Here is a 19,463-nt window from a genome sequence, read left to right as displayed (position 1 = left end):
ATCCTTTACTTGGCAGAGTCCTTAAATACTTGCTCAATTTTTTTTGAATTCAGTAGGAATACTGGTGAAGCTAGTTATATACATGTATAGGCAAAGTCAGATTGAAAAGCAGATTAGATAAGCTCTGGAGCTTTTCTAATGTAAAATTGCCTTATCAAAGACCTCAGAGGGTGCTAACAGTATTTTTCTTAATGATTTTTCACAATAATTAGTGCTTAATTATTACGAAATAGGAAATAATGTATTAAGCAGTTTTCAATTTGGCATTAAGCCAGCGTGTTACCGAGTTTAACACTTTGGGGATTAAAGCATTAGATTGAATGAAGACTCTTCATTTTCACCTTTAGCAATATCAAGAGTAGCTTAAAAGATGCTCTTGCCAGTTACCCTGCTGTGGATCTGATCCTCTCACAGAGCGTAAGAGATTCGCTGTGAGAAGTCAAAGTGGGATGTTTCAAGGAACTTTGTTTTTTTATGCTTGTTTGTGTTATAGAAATCTCATGTTATATGAAAAGCAGGAATGATTATCTAGCTTTTGTTTCAGATGTAGCTTTTTGTAGGCTTTTCTGGGGGGTGTGAAAGGAAGGAACTTCATCTTAGAAGAAACAATCTGTTTCTTCTAAATAGTGAGTGGTCTCCTCCAGATGCACCCTGCAAAGAGGATTCCATCCCCCTAGTCACAAAATGCACTTTTGTGTATTTTACCCTGCCCCTTCACTACATTGCTTTGATTTCAATGGGAATAAAATATTTGCCCCTGTTTTTAGTTGAGCATATCCTTAAACTTAAATTGCTGGATATATTTTTAGGAGGTCTTCTCATGTCTTTCAATACTGTTTTTGAAGTTATGCATGTAGTGCTTATTAAAACCCTTCGTTGGGATGTTTGAAGACAGAAGATGAATTATTATAAATAATGCTGCCTTTGAATAGGAGCAGTTTAACACAGTGATCCGTAAAATTTGGTAGGATGGCAAAGAAGATTTAGGTTTTTTAAATTAAAAAAGGGGAAGATAACTTAATCAGAAATTTTGCTTTTTTTGTCTTCAAATACTGAACATGAAGTAGGAACTAGGGCAGCTGTTGAAAAGTACTTTTTCTTCTGTAGAAGAACACTAAAAATTTCCCAGAATTAAGTTAAGTGTTTCACACATATATGTCCCTTGTATGTACAGCCAGCCTTGGGAAGCAGCTGGGCACCTTGCCGTTCCTGGGAGGGTAATGGAAGGACTGTAGCTGAGGATATCAGTTAATTATTATGAAATGGGAAGTAATGTATTAAGCAGTTTTCAATTTGGCATTAAGCCACCATGTTACAGAGTTTAACACTTTGGGGATTAAAGCATTAGATTGAATGAAGACTCTTCATTTTCACCCTTAGCAATATCAAGAGTAGCTTAAAAAATGCTCTTGCCAGTTACCATGCTGTGGATCTGATCCTCTCTCACAGAGTGTAAGAGATTTAAATATATATTAATTAAATATATATATATTTAAATATATGTATATCTGTATGTATCTCAGTCCTTTCCTCGCAGTCCAGTGAATATTAGTGAGGACAAAAGAGAATCCACCTATGTAGCTTCAAAGTCCATTCACTTGTTTAGTTGATTTATTTATCAGAGGAAAAAGGAGTGTTTGGAAAAAAAGCCAATGGTATTGCTCTTTCCGCTTTTTTTTTTCCTGGTATATGGAGGGATGGGGTGTGGAAGGGGGTGTATTTTGGGTTTTGTTTTGTTTTAAACAAACATTTATTTTTTGTTACTCTGAACAAAGGGCACAGTTGCAACAGCTTTACTGTTTTGGTTTTTTGTTTTTGTTTTGCTTTGCTGGAATCTAGAGAAAGGTGAAAATGTCTTTAGAATGAATGCTTGAATTTCAGGTCATGGTTAAACACTCATTTTCAATTATAAGATATGTGGTGGGACAAAGATACATTTGCACATCTTTATTTGAAATTAAACCCTTTTTTTTTTGTTTTTCCTAATGTTGTAGGTTGAGCAGATTGAGGAAGGAACTCCTGGACGATTGAAAGTTATAGCCAAGTCCACAAAGGAGAACCAAATAATTGAAGGGGAATACAATACTGTGAGTCCTGGCTATCTACATAAAGAATGTGAAATAGCCTTCCATTTAATGTTAAGATTTTGTGGCGTGTTTTTATCCATAGTTTAGATTTTTTCAAATTACTTTTAATCATTACAATATGCTAATTACACACAATCAACAGGTAATTAATGTGACAAAAGTCCCAGAATCCATAGGCATGAGTCCCATGTGCCTTACCAGATCACTTGCATACTTTTGAAACCTGTTTTTTAGCCTGGGGATGTGGATGAACTTGGTCATGTGCAATAAGTTGCAGGATTTTTCCCCAGTGGGATATTTGTCATAAACTCCAAGTAATGATTTATCATAACTTTCATAGTAACTAAAGCACATTCTGGAGTTAACATGAAACAATGGTCTGTGCAAGAGCTAAACAAACAAGTGTCATGTCTTCTCAAGACCTGTTGTTGATGCAGCATCTTCAGAAAAACAGCTAACGGCCTGTGGCAAGTCAGTCAGGGAACTTCATTACACACTTAAAACAGTAAAATTGCAGTGTGCAGGTATGCCATTATATGTTTGATTGACTGTTTCCATCACCCCTCACCCCACTCATTTTCTTAGGCCTTGATGCTGAAAGGAAAAAAAAAAAAGTTGCGAATAAAGTATTTGGAACTACTCGGAATGCATAAAGACAAGCATTTGCCAGCCTGGGATTTTAGACTGCAAATACTGTGTGCCAGTGACCTCATTTACCTGTACAGTGCATCAGTCATCCCATAACAAGGACATGCCTCAGTGCATCTGACGGCTAATATTATGAGAAAGTTTAACAACAACAACAGTGCTGTTGTACAGTGTTGTAATACTATTTTTCCTGGTCCAGAGTAGTGAAAACTTTTTAGGTAGCAAATCAGTGCCAACTTTTCATTAAGGAAACTTCTGATTTCTTATTGCTACTACATCTTTCACTGAAATGCCATCACTCCTCATAGAAGCTATGAGCTATGTGTGATGCCTTTTAAGATCTTAAACTCTGAAGATCCGGCATGCTTAGTCATCTAAAAGACTTGAAGCAGATCTTGGATTCCTTCAGACAGTTCTTAGTTGTCGTATGAGAAGCATTGTGTAGTTACCTGGGCAGTTGTCCAAGACTGCAAAGCACATAGCACTTTTCCTTGTGATAGTATAGGGTGGAACTTGTTTTGCTTATTAAGGTAGCCAAGTTGATAGGATGGGTAAGAATTTGGCCTGGGCTGTCCATCATTCTGAAAAAATGTTCAAACAAATAATATTCAACAAATAATATTCTTCGGCAGTGACTTGGCTGAGAGCCTATGTAAGTAAATGATAATTTCAGATCAAAACAAAGATTATTTTATGGTCTTTTTATTTGCCTAAGCATCTGAGTTTCCTTCCTGAAGAGCCCTTTCCTTGTGCAGTATTTTGGGGTCATCTGCTCTGGTAGGGATATGGTATAACACTTCAGTATAAAAGTGCGAGGAAATAAAATAAAGGATCTGACCCTAACCGATTTGTTTAGAATAGTCTTGGGGTATTTTTCCAGTGAAAGCTATTTGGCTGTATTTAATCTTATTATTAAAACCTTGGTATTGTTAGGTCATGGTTACGGTGTGGCTTGTCTTGAACTCTATGAATGTACAATGGGTAACAAACTTATTCATCTTAAAGTGACCAAGCCTTAGCTACTAATCCTTAGTATATAATGAAAATAATAGATAGCCACATGCGGATGCACTTTTAAGGTTTTAAAAAATCAGTAACATGCATTGCTGTTTTGCAGGTGTTGCTAGCAATCGGAAGAGATGCATGCACAAGAAAAATTGGTTTAGACAAAGTTGGAGTGAAGATCAATGAAAAGTAAGGACAGATGTCTGTACACCACTGACTAGTGAGCTTGTGTCATTTACTATTGCAGTAGTAGTGGTGCATAGACATTGAAACGCTTTGAGGAGAAACTTGTTTTCTGTTTGCATACGCTTGGATAGAAGACTGTGTAGCAGATAGCTGCATTTTCTCCCATAGTACTGCCGCGTTTGCTTTTTTGATACTGAAATGTCAGTTCCTAAATGCTGGGAGTCAAAGGTGTCTGTTCCATTCCATCTAGGTTCACAGGTCAGTCTCAGCTTCTTCCAGTGACTGGCCTTTCTAGCATCTGTCAGTTGTTCCTTGTACTCTTATTCCTGTCTCCTTTTTTTTCTCTCTACCACCTCTTAGGGCAGAGATCTGTTTGTTCATACAGGCTTTTAGTGTGGTGGGTTTTGTTTAAAATTTTAATGTAAATGCTACTATATGTTTATTTTGAAATATAAGGTCAAAGTAGCATTCCTTAAACTCGCAGTTGGAGTTGGTGGTGTGTTTTAGTTTTTGAAGGAGTCTATTTCTTGCCTTAGAGCAACCCTTGGGAACAGTCTGTCTCCTGTAGAGGAGCATGTTGTGTTTAATGTAGTGAGGTCGTTGCACCAGGGAGTGGAGCTATCGGTAACATTTTCAACATGGGTAACTAAAACATCTGGGCGTGTGGGGCCTAGATGATGTTCCCGTTGAAGAAAAGACACAGGACCATGAATTTGACTTGGTAGCCTATGGAAAAACAGTGCAGAGGGCAGCTTATATATGAATGCAGTGACTGATGTTGCTGAAGGGAACTGTTGTGATGTTCTAAATAAGTGGAAATTTTGGTCCACTCAAAATTGTCAGACCCGTGTTGTCTTGTAGAACAGTACACATCTTTCTGACATCAGGACACATATTACTAGCTTAATAGAATGAACTATAAAATTTTTAGCACAAACTGTATATTTGCTAACAAGACCAAAACTGAGGAAGTTGGATTTTAATACGGGAATCGCCGCTGGTCCCTCAAGTAACTGTGTGACTGTTTCTGTGTCTGTCTGATTAGGTTTCCCTGGTACATATGTTTCCTGCAGTGATTACTGCACTATCTCATTTATTAATGAAGTGGGAAATATTAATAATTAAATACTTCCATTAGTTCAGTACACTTATAGCTAAAAAGCTTGCTGGCTCTTCCTTAAGTAGAGTGTCTAACAGCTTGACCTGTCTCTGTGTAGAAGCCTGAAGGGTAAGTTTATAAAAACTGCTTCAGCCACCCGACTGGAATTTCAGGAGTGGAGAAATTCTTTTGTCCTACAGCTTGAGTGGGAGAATGTGTCTTCTTGTCATTCCTCAAGGTTGCCAGTACACAGCTCAGCTGGTAGTAGAGGGTGTTTGAGGAAAGGATTTATGCCTCACCAAAGAATTGGCTCAGGAGACGAATCACAACTTCATGGATTACCTCCTTATCCAGTGTGTAAATTCCTGTAGTTTTGGTCAAATTTGCACTACTTTACATTGTTGCCCAAGATTGTAAGATTGCGAATATGACTTCTTTTCCTCATACTTCAAATACGTGTCTTTCTCTTAAAGCTAAAGGGCCTGACTCCTGCAAGGTTATGTACCCCTCCAGTCTTCACAGCAGAACACTTAGATCTTTTTTCTTGTTAATTCAAATTACAGAACAGGAAAAATTCCTGTCAATGATGAGGAGCAAACAAACGTGCCGTATATCTATGCTGTTGGAGATATACTGCAGGACAAGCTGGAACTCACACCAGTGGCAATCCAGGCAGGAAGATTGTTAGTTCAAAGGCTTTATGCTGGGGCAACCACTAAGGTAAGGAACCAGTTGCCACAAAACACTGTCATTGCTCTACTTCTAAGTGCAGAGGACCAGTCTGCTTGTTCATGGAAAACTCAGTAGGCTTTTAAGGATTGGCTTTGATCACTTTAATTTCCCCCTTGCAAAGATATTACTGCGGATATGTTCTGCTAATTGTGTAGGATGAAATTAATACCTTGTGGATTAAGCAGTAGTCTCTTTTTTTCCTATTAAGAGATTTTATTTTTCTCTCAGAGTATAATGATAATAAAATTAACTGAGATCATTTAACTTGTTTGTAACTCTACCGTCTTCCCTAAAAGTCAGTAATCATTCTCATCCTATTAAATGCTTTAACTCTAATTCATAGGCAGTTTACTAAACCTACCTACGGTCCCTAAATAGAGTGTAAAAGGGGTTTGTGATGCTCTTCATTTTCGACGTTATTTCCACTGATTTTTTCACTTATCATCCGTATGTTTTCAATGTAATACATAGCTCTGCTTATAATTGAATATAGACACAAGGGAAGATCAAATGTACCAATAAGTCAGCACGTACTTATGCTTGAGATGTTGAGTCCATCAATTCAGTGTTTGTTTCATATTATTGCAGCTATAGGTTTCAGTCAAGTTTATGCTAGTCCAAATAGAAATAACATGGGTACTCATTTACACCTTATCTTTAAACCAGGAGGAAGGGAGAGTGCCTTTAAAGAACTGTTATCCAAGCACCATTGATGTGAGTGCTTGTCTCACCTTCATAACCATAGGGCATAAGCATAAAGGTTTTTCTCTTTCAGAGCCTGCTGTATTCATATCAAGTTCAGCTGTCGGTCAGATTTAGAGCTTGATTGAGTTGTTTATTGTATGTTGGCAGGTATTGCGGTAACAGAATTCTGAATCAGTGTGCATAATGTCATTACATCAGCCAGGCAACGTTAAGAAAACCGTAGCTGGAGCCAGAATTTTTTTCCTGCTGCAATACTATGGCTATGCCAGATATGACATTTTATGCCAGATAACTGTCTCTTTAGGTATGGAAATCCTTAGGCTGCCAAAGAAAGCATCATCTCTTTCAGTGAATCCAAGAAATGAGTAACTACTTAGATGGGATCCTGACTTACATTACTGTTGTAACAAATCTGGAAAGGGTGATTGTATGAAACATAATGAAGTGTTATGGATAGGTGAGGAAAGAATGGTAAGCAGCATCTTAGTTGATCCCCAGTCACAAAGGAGATTAATTGGAGTTGAAATCCATAGAAATTAAAATTACTAGAAATTAAATAGAGCTGACCGGCCTGGTAGTCTGCTATGGCAGAATGACTAATTTGGTGGATATAGGGAGAGCAGTGGATTTTGTTTACTTTGACTCTAGTAAAGGCTTTTGACACTGTCTCCCATAACATTCTCATAGACAAACCGATGACGTACAGGCTAGATAAGTGGACAGTGAGGTGGATTGAGAACTGGCTGAACTGCCAGGCTTAAAGGGCTATGACCAGCATTGCAAAGACCTACTGGAGGCCGGTCACTAGGGATGTGCCACAGGGCTGGATACTCAGTCCCGTACTGTTTAACATCTTCATTAATGATCTGGATGATGAGACAGAGTACACCCTCAGCAAGTTTGCAGATGATAACTGGGGGGAAGTGACTGATGCACCCGATGGTTGTGCTTTCACTCAGAGGGACCTCATCAGGCTGGAGAAATGGGCTGACAGGAATCTCGCAGAGTTTGGCAAGGAGAAGTGCAAAGTCCTGCGCCTGGGGAGGTGTAACCCCATGCACCAGCACAGGCTGGGGACCCACCAGCTGGAAAGCAGCTGTGCAGAGAAAGCCTCGGGAGGTCTGAAGGACAAGTTGACCGTGAGCCAGCAATGTACACTCATGGCAAAGAAGGCAGTGACATCCTGGGCTGCATCCTGCAGATGCATCCTGGCAAAGCATTGCCAGCAGGTGGAGGGAAGAGACCTTTTTCCCTCCACTTGGCTCTGGTGAGACAGGTTTGGATTTTGTGTCTAGTTTTGGGTGCCCCAGTACAAGAAGGACAGGGCAAGTCCAGCAAAGGGTCGTAACTATGATTAAAGGACTGGAGCATCTGGCACATGAGGAGAGGCGGAGACAGCTTGGAATTTTTATACCCTGCAGAAGAGATGGCTTGCTTGGCTCTTATATCAATGTGTATTTATACCTGATGGTAAGGAGTAAAGAAGATGGAGCCAGACTCCTTTCAGTGGTATAAATTGCAAGGACAAAAGGCAATGGATTCAAACTGAAACACAGAAAAAATAGATTTAAACATAAGAAAAAACTTCTTTACAGTGAGGGTGGTCAGGCCCAGAGGTTGCCCAGGGACAGAACCTCTAGAACACTGTAAAGGTCCAGTGAAGTCAGGGGTTAGTGTTTGCCTCTCATGGTAGGTGATGAGGCACACAGTATCAGCTCTAGTTCTAGCTGTCCCCCCCAAATGGCTGTAGTTCATGTCTTTGGTTCTTTGGCATCACCTAGGCCACAGTTGAAAAAAAAGATGATGGGTTTTGATGGTGGTGTTGTCTTTGCAGCATTCACAGCTAAAAATAGCATGCTTTGTAGAGGCAGTTGCACAGTCTACTTTTTATCTGTTTTACAAATGTACCAGACCTTTGATCTGGTACATTTTTAAAACAGGGCACTGAATTTCCTCTTCCTTTTAATCTGTGCATGTTAATGTCAGTGTGGGTTTAAATTGTCTTTCTGTTCTTGCTCTAGTTAACGTCTCTGAGAGGGACAACACCACAACTGTAGTTTAATTTAAAACAATTCTTTTTATTAAAAAGTAGCTTTCAGAATTCTGAATAACCCAACTTCTCTTCCTGTCTGAGCTTCAGACTGCTGAATCTTTACCCATTGTGCTGATTTTATTACTGATGTTGTGTGATTTTTTTTTAATTTGTTTTGAATGCCACACAGTGTGACTATGTGAATGTTCCAACCACTGTATTCACTCCTTTGGAGTATGGAGCCTGTGGGTATTCTGAAGAGACTGCGGTGGAGAAGTTTGGGGAGGAAAACATTGAGGTAAATGCCTTAGTTTCATCTGGATTTTAAGATCCCTATTTGTAATCTAAAATAATGTTAAAGAGTCAAATAAAACAGCATTCTGTGTTCTGATGTAAGGGCAGGAGGTGACTAGGTACATTTTTGTCTTCCTTGGCAGTTCCTAGACATGTTATAAAAATAGCCCCCAATTCCAATACCTCTAGTTGCAAATACATTCTATTTTTGGCAAACAGGACTTGAAGGTGGAATATTTGGTTTAAAAAAAAAAAAAGGTTTCTTTGTGTCTGCAAATGCTTCAGGATAAATTAAAGCCGGTTATGCGTTGGAAGCAATACATTGGTTTTAATGTCAAAGTGGAGCTTTTTGTAGCTACCGTGTGGCAAATTCCTTGCCATGGTGACTTTTACTTTATAAAGCCAAATGTTGTTATGCTTATTTTTCCAGTTTATTTTGACTATGGAAGGAGATATGTGCTTAATTTTACTCAGATGAGTGATCCCTTTTCATTCACTGGGATTCATTCACTGGTCAAGAGTGAAATTAGACCTATGTAAGCACTTAGTGCCTAAGGCTGTTCTTACGAAATACTGTACAGACCATGTTACAGAAAGCGTGAGGGGAGGGAGTCTGACAATAGACTGAAATTTTATGTCCCATGAAGATAACCTGAGGAGCATTATTTGGGGAAATAAGCAGATAAGTGGTGGTTTATAAAGTTGAGAACTTGTCTCCCTGTTAGCTTTGTCAATTACATTTTTTGACTTGGACTGCGGAGAAAAGAAGTAAATACAACTGAAAATGGCAGTGTGTCAAGTACTGTTAACCTGACTACAAGGCAGGGGTTTAAATTCTGTTCTCCCCACAAAGTTTGTATATACACAGTCAAATTTTTGTTACTGAGTCAAATTCTTGCTGTTACGTGTGTAACACTGGACCTTTGTTTGTGGAAAATGTACTTTTCCATTTTCATTCCATTTCATTCCATTCCAAAGCCATTTTTGAAAATATGGATGCAGAAGCATTTGTATTGTGGCTCAGTCCTGATTTAGTTTAGTCTGACCTCTCTCTCATGTCACCGTATTGGCTTTTGCAAGCTTCAGTAGGATTATTGAGTTGCATCTGTCATTCAGACCTGTTAAATTTCAGTTTCAGATAATGATGCTTATAAATGCTTTGTAACCCCATTAATACAAAAAAACATTGAGCTGTCTCTCCTAGTTTGTGAAGGGACATACTTTTATTGGAGTTGTGATCAATTAAAAACTTCTTTCAAAGAGTAATCAATTTGTGGTTAGCTTGTAATGGGAGCTGTTGAGAGTTCGGGGTAGAACTGTGCCTCAAAACACTCCGTCATTTTCTGAAACACATACTATACAGGTGGGTGAGCAGCCTTGTTTGCAGTTAGGAATCTGTCCAGTGATGTTGGCTGGGGCAGAGAGAAGAATGTGGTTTTGGTTTTATTTTTTTTTTAAATGTAATTTCCATTTTGCAGTGATACATAATCTAAGTGAGCATGCAAAAAGCATGCCCTCATCTCTCCTAAACCAAGGCTCTGAGGCTATTTCTTCCCTTTTTCTGGTCTGAGAAATATTTTTTAATTCATCCTGGGTAAAGCCAGAGACGATACAGCCTTCTGTGAGGGAAGCTTGTGTTTGTCTAGTTTAATTGAGAGTATGGTGAATTGCATCCTGGAAGTGTAATACACTTATGGCTTCTTTTTTTTTTAATTATTGGATGACACTAGTGCTTGTTTTGTAGAGGCTTCCTTCTTTAGCTTTCATCAAGGGGAAAGAATCTCACACTGATTTCAAGTATTCCAAATTCTACGTGCATGGCTGATTGCTAATGAAGAGTTACTAGTTAACGGTTCATCCTTGTGCTGCATCACAATTGCTGACAGTTTTTACATGTGTGATTTCCAAAAGCAATTGCAGCTAGTAGTAAAGCTCCACCTTTGGAGGTAGATGAGGCAAATTTAAGATAATCTGGCAGTTTTTGGAAGATCATGCTCTCTGCTGTGAAATTACACAACTTTTTTTTTTTTTTTTTTTTTTTAACGTGTGTTGTATTTCCAGGTGTACCATAGTCATTTCTGGCCACTGGAATGGACTGTGCCATCCAGAGACAACAACAAATGCTATGCGAAGATAATTTGCAATATTCAAGATAATGTAAGTGCATCTCTCCTTCCAGGGAAAACAGCAGCCATATGTTCATTACAGGGACCATTGATACCACAGCTGTAAATAGGTTCTTTTTAACAAATTAAAAATTAATTTAAATGTTTCTACCTTTTGAAATTTAATAAATATTAATAGTGATGCAATACTTTTGTTTATACAAAAATGGCCCTCAGTAAAATAGAAAATTCTGTCGTTGCCATTGGTATATGGTACTTCTTCATATATGTAAAATAAGAAGTAGAGATCCGTAAGACTGTCCATTGACTTTGAAAAGTGAACGAATCAATGTATGTAAAAATGGTTAGAAGTCTTACATGTTTATCTTATTCTCCCCTCCCCAGACTGGGACATTCTTTTCTGGGAGAGTCTTCTCTCTGAAACTGAGGTCACTCAGAAGTCGACACAACTTGTAACCTCTGCAAATCCACATGTGTCTGTAAAACTCTTGAGCTGATTCTAACAGGATTAATGTATCTTGCCTGCACAAATCTCATTTAGGGTGATAATGCCAGGATTATCCTTGGACTAGGTTAAAACTTCCTGGCTATGGAAATGTACAGTACCTTCTGAACCACAAGCAAAATTACTAATTGGTCAAAAGAATTAGTATGCCCCCCTCTGAATGATCGTAATTGTTTAATAAAAATTTAGTTGATTTTCATAATATGAATTATGAAAAATAATAGGCTGCAAAGATGTATTCCTGTTAAGACAGGGGCATGGAGTTATCAGTCCTAATAAAATCTTGGATCTACTTTATCTGTTTTCTTTTATCATGAGACAGAGATTTATTTTACTGCAGTCTTTCTAAGCATCACATCACCATTTTGTAAGATTTGAAAACCTGTTTGGTTTTGCCCATCTCCCCTTTCTGGAGGAGTTTGCACTAGTGTGGAAGCTATTTTGGAACCCACAGTTATGTTCCTAATCCAAAGGTACTTAAGAAAATGAAAAGGCTTAATGATGATTTAAAGTGTTTCATTAATTTGTTTCCATTCCTTGTCCTGAAAATTGAGAATGTGTTTAAACATCTAGAAGTAGAGCTGAAAGTTAGCCTGGATGAAAAATGTGTTCAGTAACTAAAACTGTAGTTTACCCCAGTTTTTTTACTATGGTTTTATTTTTACATATGTACATATTTTTAAAGGAAAATAAGGATAATTCCATTTTAGTTATTACCTAATTATAGCTTTTCTTATTTAAATAAACCCTGTGGTAAATCTCAGTCCTCAGGTTTACTGAAAGAAAAATAACCTTTCAGTGTACTGAGTATCCACCCTGCTTTGTATGTGATGTTTAGCAGTAGAAGCAGATAATTTTTGATACCCAACTGGGCTACATCTATGCTCAGCAAAATCTGATTAATGCCCTGAAAGCCACTGAAGCCCACAGCAGTTGGCATTTGCTAAAGGAGACTTGCTTTTCTTAGAGAAGCAGGCTTTTCTTTAAGAAAATCAGGTCAAGTCAGTACTTCTGTTGAGTGTTTGCTGAGAATATATGTGCAATTTGACGTACTTTGCAATTGAACGGTAGTATAGATGTGAGAAGTGTGAAGTAATAGTATCTTCCTTGTAACTGGATGTCTTTCAGTCTCTAGGTATATTCTCTCCCAATGACAGCGAACACTGCAACAAGAGCAGTTGTCAGTTTAGTTACAGTGCACCTCTTGCTACATCTGTTAGCTGAACCTTTAGCTTGTGGCCCTTTCCTGTAAGCAACTATGAAACTGAAATTTCTTCAGTAGACACGCACCATGTGCCCGCTCAGCATAGGCCCTGATGTTGCAAACCTTCGTGCAAGGTGCTCATCTTTACTTAGGCAAGCAGTCTGTTGAAATGAGTGGAATAGCTTGCCTGAGTAAAATTTATGTTCGTGTTTGTAATTTGGACATACACTGTAATCAAACATAGACCATGGTGTGTGTTAAATTTGTATGCTGTTCATGTAAACAGAGGAGTCCTGCACAAAACTTTGTAAGGAAGCTGATTCTTGAGTTCCTAGTTGAATCTTTTCCTTTTCGAAGAGAGAACAAAATTATACCCACTCTCCCCCATCTGTTGGTGCTAATGATAGTTCACATTTGTGTGGTTACATTAATTTGTGGTATGTTTTGTGAACTGATGAAATTATGTACCCTGAGTAAGAAAATCTTACATGTTATCAAAAGAGAACTGAATGCATGACTATGCTTGTATTTGATTACCTTTGGTATTTAGGAGAGAGTCATCGGTTTCCATGTCCTTGGTCCAAATGCTGGAGAAGTCACCCAAGGGTTTGCAGCTGCTATTAAATGTGGGTTGACAAAAGAACAGCTGGACAGCACCATAGGAATTCATCCCGTCTGTGCAGAGGTTTGTATATGACATCACCTCATATCTCAGCTTTCATAGTATTCTGGGCTAAGGTGTTGGAAATCTGAATAGCAGAGCTCTGCTAAAGAGGTCAGAATTTGAGGGAATGTAGGAGGGAGGGAAGGACAGGAAATTATCTGGTTTTAATATTTAGAAATCTAGCATTTAGGTTTAATTGGGGATTTTTTTTTTTTTAGTGTGTTCATTTGTGTGTTCATGCGTGTTCATGTTTATGGTCTCTCCTAATCCAGTGCTCCCTCTACTGGGAAGTATAGAATTTTCCTCCCACTCAAAGATCCATTTATCAAGGCTTCAAATACTATTTCTGCTAAAGTGGTTGTCAAAGCTAGTATTTTTAGATATGTGTACTCAAAATAGGCTTATAAACTGGTGCTATGGAAGGAGACCAGCTACATGACAATTGTTTCTATTAAATTCTACCCTTTTAAAGATCTCTCCTTTACTCTCTAGGACTTCACTTTTGAAGTGCACAAGGCCACACGACCATTTTTTTCTTGTGTTTGTCTTGTGGTTCCTCTTTAATGAAGAGCTTAATTTTCTCTAGTGGGTGGGGGACAGCTCCTCCCAGGTATAAATCAGAGATACTCCACTGATTTTAGTAGTATTAGGACCAGTTATATTAGCTGAGGATCCCTGCAAAAACTGTGTATCGCCTTTGTAGGTCTTTGTACAGAATCTGTGTTTTTACCTGCATGTGTTGGCTACAAAGTTTAATAAAGAACACCAGGACGGTGGTCTACAGAATTGAAGTCCGCTTCTCTTGTTCTGTGTTTCCAAAGTGATACAGTATAAGCAATATAATATGAACTCCATTAATGGAATGGACTGCTAGTGATCTGAATCATCTTCAGAGCATCTGCAATACAGATTCTGGCTTTTTTTTTCTGTAGTATCATCTAATGGTGTTCTTGGAAGTCCTTGAAGAGGGGTAGCAGGTCCTTACCTTACCAGGGGCCCTGTGGAGGGGGAACTCTGAGTGAGGCATTCAAACCTGTGAACTCAAGCGGGATATTAGCATATGCAGTGTGAAGAGAGGATGATAGTCATAATTTATTCTGGACATCTGAGCTGCTAAAATTGAAACTAAATAGAATGATGATTAGACATAATTTAGGGAGGTAATTTCAGATAATCATATTTGTTTGAGTGGGGGAGGAAGAAATTGGCTCAGGAGAAATACACTATTTAAAAGCTCCAGAGAACAGCAATCATTTTTAGTGCCAGTCTTCAAAAGGTTTTTTTATGCCTGTTACTTAATTTAATCTCTTCAGCAGTAAACAAAAATCAAAGTGCAAGATGGTACTCTTTGATTAAAAAAATGCTTAAAAATTGTTTGGAATTTATGAGGACTGCACGTATCTGGATGAATAGAATGATGGATAATATCGGCATTATTTTTATCTTACATCCATGTAAAAACTAAGGAAAATGAAGTCTGATCTGAGCAGGAAAGGGACAGTGTTGCAGGGTCAAATGCTGACATCTTCCCTGGCATTAGTGCTAATTCATTACTCGGAGAGTCTCCTGTGCGTCCTATTTCTCCCTGCTTACCCATTAGAGCCAGATTTCACTTCTTTTATTTGAGCAGCATTTTATTCTGTAGAAAGCATGAACTCTGAATGGAATTTCTTGCAAGGCAAAGTACAAATAAGTGCGAGCACAGATTGGTAGGACCTCAGAGAATTACCTCGCAGCCTAGACTGTACTGCACTGCTTGAAATACAGGCGTGTATAATCGAGCATCTGTGATGAAGAGAAAGTGTCTTCTGAAAGCTGGAATGATTCTTCGAGTTAGCTAATGATGGCTTTCCAGTCATTGGATCTAAGGTTTTGTCTTCACTGGAATAACTAGCAAGTTCTGTCAAAAAACTTGTGTTTCCAATACTTATTAAATGACTCCCAGCTGGCTTACTGGAGTTGAGGAGCTGTGTGGTCCCCGCAGCCATTGGAACTGGCTAGCGCACACAGAGCTTGCAATCAGGCCGAGAAGAAAGCAGATAAATTTTGCACTTTTTAATCTTTGTCTTTCAAAGTGAAATAGTAATAAATGTTGTCAGTCTGTGGATCAGAACTGAAGAGTTAGAAACCCTGTCTCAAGCCACGCACGATGGTTTAAATATATTGCTGTTCTTCTGCCATATATAGTAGACATGCATAGTCTATATTGCTATTCTTCTGCCATATATAGTAGACATGCATTTGTCTTCCTGATTTGTGTGTAATGCTTTACATGCTTATAGAAAGTGGAAGAGGTATATCATTTATTGATGCTGTTCTCTGAAGAGCTGCTAGCAGCCTTAATGCAGCAAAGCTTCTACTTAGAGTACTGTAGGGCTTTCAGATCCCCATTATCTTTAGACACTTCAGTGTTATTTGCATAACTGAAATGTGTATATACTTTATTCTGTGCTAAGTTTATTCTTCCTGAGAGATGGCTTTGATGATAGCTAATTATTGCAACTTTGAACCATTTAGATAGAAGTGGTTTTGATTTCCTTTTTTCCTTTCTATATTATATCTATGCGAAACTATGCAATTATTTGCATAGTAAAGTTCCAATATTAAGCAAGGTTTTCTAGAATTTTTCTTTTTGAATTTTGATACCTTTTAATTTTACAATAATTATTCTTGAAAATGTTGTTTTCTTTAATGTGACTTGAAAGCAGTAAAGATTGGACTTTTTCAAACTAGATTTACTAAGTGTTTCTTAGCTATTGTCCAGAGGATACAAATCCCAGACATAATACCTACATCAGCAATCCGTTCCACGTTTCTATAATATCTAGAAAGGTACAGAGGCAAAATTTATGTTCTCCCCAAATGCCATAGCCTTGAGTTAACTTCACTTTCCCAACAAAGAAGTTATCTTTGAGCCATAAAGACACTTACTCATTAGGTGTACAGACTGGAGTTTATTATCGCTGAACTTGTTTCCACTGTAAAAACTTTGGAGCATTAAGACAAAAGGTGGTAGAAAGCTGTGTGATTTCCTTAATTCTTTCTTTTCCACTGTAAAAGGATGACAGTAAGGTAAATGAAGAGAAGAAAGGGTATTTGTATGTGTGGGTACTATTTAGCAGCAAGGATTTTAAATGTATGTTTTTCATTATTATTTTATTACTTTAAGAAATGGCTGTGGTTTTGAGCATTATGTCCAAGTTGATCTTCTAGAAGAGAAAATTAATTCTAGCCATACTAAAATTTGTCTTTTTTTTCTTTCTCTTAAGGTATTCACTACTCTGTCCGTGACTAAGCGTTCTGGTGAAAATACCCTTCAGGCTGGATGCTGAGGTTAAAGACCCCCATTCTTGTTATTGCCAGAGACTGACTTTCATCGCAGTGTCTGACTCGTGCAGCAGAAGAAAGGTTTGGGGAGAAGTCGTCCTCGGTCGTCTGCAGAAATGTGTAGATCTTGACCAGAGCGTTCCCTCATGCTAAGGAGAAGAGCACTGTCGGAGTTGGTCACTTGCGGTGATTGGCTGGCAATTAGCAACGCAATGGGAATATTGACTATCGAGCTGTTGCTTAGCAGGGCATTTAACAAATGCTTTCATGAAATCATAGCCTGAAGCCTGCATTGTCTGGTGGGCAGTGATGGAAGAACTGCTAGCACAGCTGGGCAACAACTGTTTTGTTTTGGTTTTATTCCTCTCTAGTTTCTTACCTGAACAAAGAACTTCCAAACTCAGGAAGGTTACCAGAAGTTCAGGTAATTGTATAGGGCCCCTGTGTACTAGGTTATACCACAGCAATTGCAAGGTCTCCTCATGAGCATGCACTTTACCAGCTCCCATGCCTATGGAGGGGAAATGGTATCTACACATTTGATTGTGAGGAAGAAGATACCCTTGGAAAAAAGTTTAGTACCATCTAGAATAACGTATTTCTTGGCTTCCAAACTGACTCCGTTGTGACTTTTTATTTTAGAGAAACTTATCTGTGAAAACGTTGTCCTTGGTGAGAAAGGAAAATACTTTTTATTAAGGCCTTGTTATACAGAAAGGTGGGGTTTTTTTCCCTGACAGTAACAACCGTGCATATAACACAGATGTGATCGTCTTAGCTTTATCTTGCAGCTTATGTGATTATAATTAATCCAATTTGGAACTGACAGAACTCCAATGTGGAATGAATTATACTTCTAAGAGCTCTGAACTTTATTCAGTTTGAATAAATTCTTCCTTTCCAGGTGAGCTATCCTATGCTGCACCGTTTCAGGTATGAATTGGCCACTTTGAACCGCTTTGACTTTCCTTCAGATTAGTGGGCCTGTAGAATAAAAAAAAAAAAAAACCAAAACAAAAACCAAAAACGGCCAAAGAACCCCCCCAAAAAACAAACAAGCAAACACCTCCAAAAACCAATAGTGAAAAATCTTCTATGTAGATATGGCCTAAAAGCTGTATTTAGTTCCCCGTATGCTTTGTTTTATATTTAATTAAGAAAACAATACTTTGAAAGCAGAGGTTTCCATGGAAAATAACAAATGGACTTTCTTGAATATTCCTCCTGTGTTGGATAAACTGCATACATATTTATCAAGAAATGGTAAAAATGTCTCTTTGTAATGGAAATGAATTTGCTTTTTGATCTGGTTTTTTCATTTCCCTCTGTTTTAGCAGCAAGGTTCAGATTACTTTTATTAAATGGTTCTCGGGAGTTTAGTAGTGTGATGTGAATAGGGGGTAAATTCTCCAGCCCTCTGGGCAAAGCGCCTTATACCTAAATTTCTACCCAGTAACATATTCATGTATTTCTACTGAGATTTCTAGAATAGTGTTGTAAGTTATTTTTATAAACTCATATGTAACTGAAGGATTTTTAAACGTTTGGTATCAAGGATGTCTGTGGTGGTATTTTTCTGGCCAGTTTACTAAATAAATGGAATATTTGCACAAACAGATGCTCATTTTGATGCCTCTTCCAAGCAAAGAAACCAGGTGACAGCAAGACAAGGGGTTTTTTTAAAGGCCAGAAGAGGGCACCTTGATAAACCCAGCTGTGATTTGTTTCAATCTTTTGAATTTTGAAGGTAGGTATTTCCCTGAGAAACAGGGTTTGGAGCTATTTTATGTGCATTTTTTTGCATGTTAAACGTATGAGAAAGACATACTCAAAAATAAGGAATGAATTAGGAAACCAACCTTCCTCTGTTTGCACTAGCTGCCATCTATATAACTTCTGAAAACCCAGGACTACAGGTTCCTGAGCCGTTCGGCAGTGTAGCTGTTCATATTTAAGCACGTGCATAGCGGCATTATCTTCAAACAAGTATGTGAAGAAGTCAGATCCTGGAGTGTAGGGAATAAAGACATGTATGAGCTTGGCTTTGCAAGGTTGGACCCACATCTATCTGTTCCTGTGGGTCATGTCATCATTAATAATGTGCATTTTCACCCTAGTGACTTCACAATTCAGTAGCTGTTTGTTTTAATTACTATTATTTTTACTTTAAAACTGGGAGACTTTTTTTTGTAGGGCTTTTTCTTTTCTTTCTCAAGAAGGAAAACATTTTCTGGTGTGTATTTGTGTCATCTGTGCGTGATGATAGAGATATATGATAACATCACATAAGGATGTATTAAATGCCAAAGCAAAGTATTTAATGTTTATATCAAATTAAACATACATTTGGTAATGCATGCTTTGGAAGTATGTACTAGAAAATGTAGTAAGTTAAATGGTATTTATATTCAGCTCATATTCATTAGTTATTAACATTTTTTTTTGGCACTCTTACCAGAGTGTAAGTGAGAATCATCGTAAGGTATTATAGATAAAAATGCAGACAGCGAATTTCACCACTTCAACAGGGAATTAGTAGAGTTCACTGACAGCTCCAAGAATTACTCTACTTTTTTTTTTTTTTTAAGCTTCCCCACCCCAGCTGATCATTCCCCTTTTTACCCATCTTCCCTTGGTGTGAGTTGTTGGCACAAACCCAACTTTCCTGTAAATCTTGTATTCAAACTTGCATTCTGCCTTCCCTCTTTCAAGACCTGCTGCCTGCCCGGTGTCCCAGCGCAGGAGGCTCTCTCGTTGTAGAGCCATCCGATGGGGCAGGACCGGTTTCAGACAAGGTGGATCTCCTGAAGATGTCATGGGCGCTGGAGGTTTCACGGTAGGGTAGGGGT

The 19,463-nt window shown here is 38.1% G+C and overlaps 1 protein-coding gene across 3 annotated transcripts in view; it reads left to right on the top strand.

The window, feature by feature from the left end:
• Window positions 1-17,630, top strand: part of TXNRD1 (thioredoxin reductase 1) — a 51,686-nt gene extending 34,056 nt beyond the window's left edge. For all 3 annotated transcript variants that reach the window (XM_075502424.1, XM_075502432.1, XM_075502442.1), the window contains 7 exons: window positions 1,995-2,087; window positions 3,853-3,929; window positions 5,589-5,745; window positions 8,685-8,792; window positions 10,850-10,945; window positions 13,174-13,308; window positions 16,557-17,630. In XM_075502424.1, the coding sequence (XP_075358539.1) occupies window positions 1,995-2,087; window positions 3,853-3,929; window positions 5,589-5,745; window positions 8,685-8,792; window positions 10,850-10,945; window positions 13,174-13,308; window positions 16,557-16,619 (729 nt within the window). In that variant the 3' untranslated portion in view covers window positions 16,620-17,630. The remainder of the gene's footprint in view (window positions 1-1,994; window positions 2,088-3,852; window positions 3,930-5,588; window positions 5,746-8,684; window positions 8,793-10,849; window positions 10,946-13,173; window positions 13,309-16,556) is intronic.
• The last annotated feature ends 1,833 nt before the right edge of the window (window positions 17,631-19,463 follow it).

This window comes from Mycteria americana, chromosome 1 (assembly GCF_035582795.1).
Source record: "Mycteria americana isolate JAX WOST 10 ecotype Jacksonville Zoo and Gardens chromosome 1, USCA_MyAme_1.0, whole genome shotgun sequence".
Lineage (NCBI taxonomy): Eukaryota > Metazoa > Chordata > Aves > Ciconiiformes > Ciconiidae > Mycteria > Mycteria americana.
This window is presented reverse-complemented; position numbering and strand designations above follow the sequence as displayed.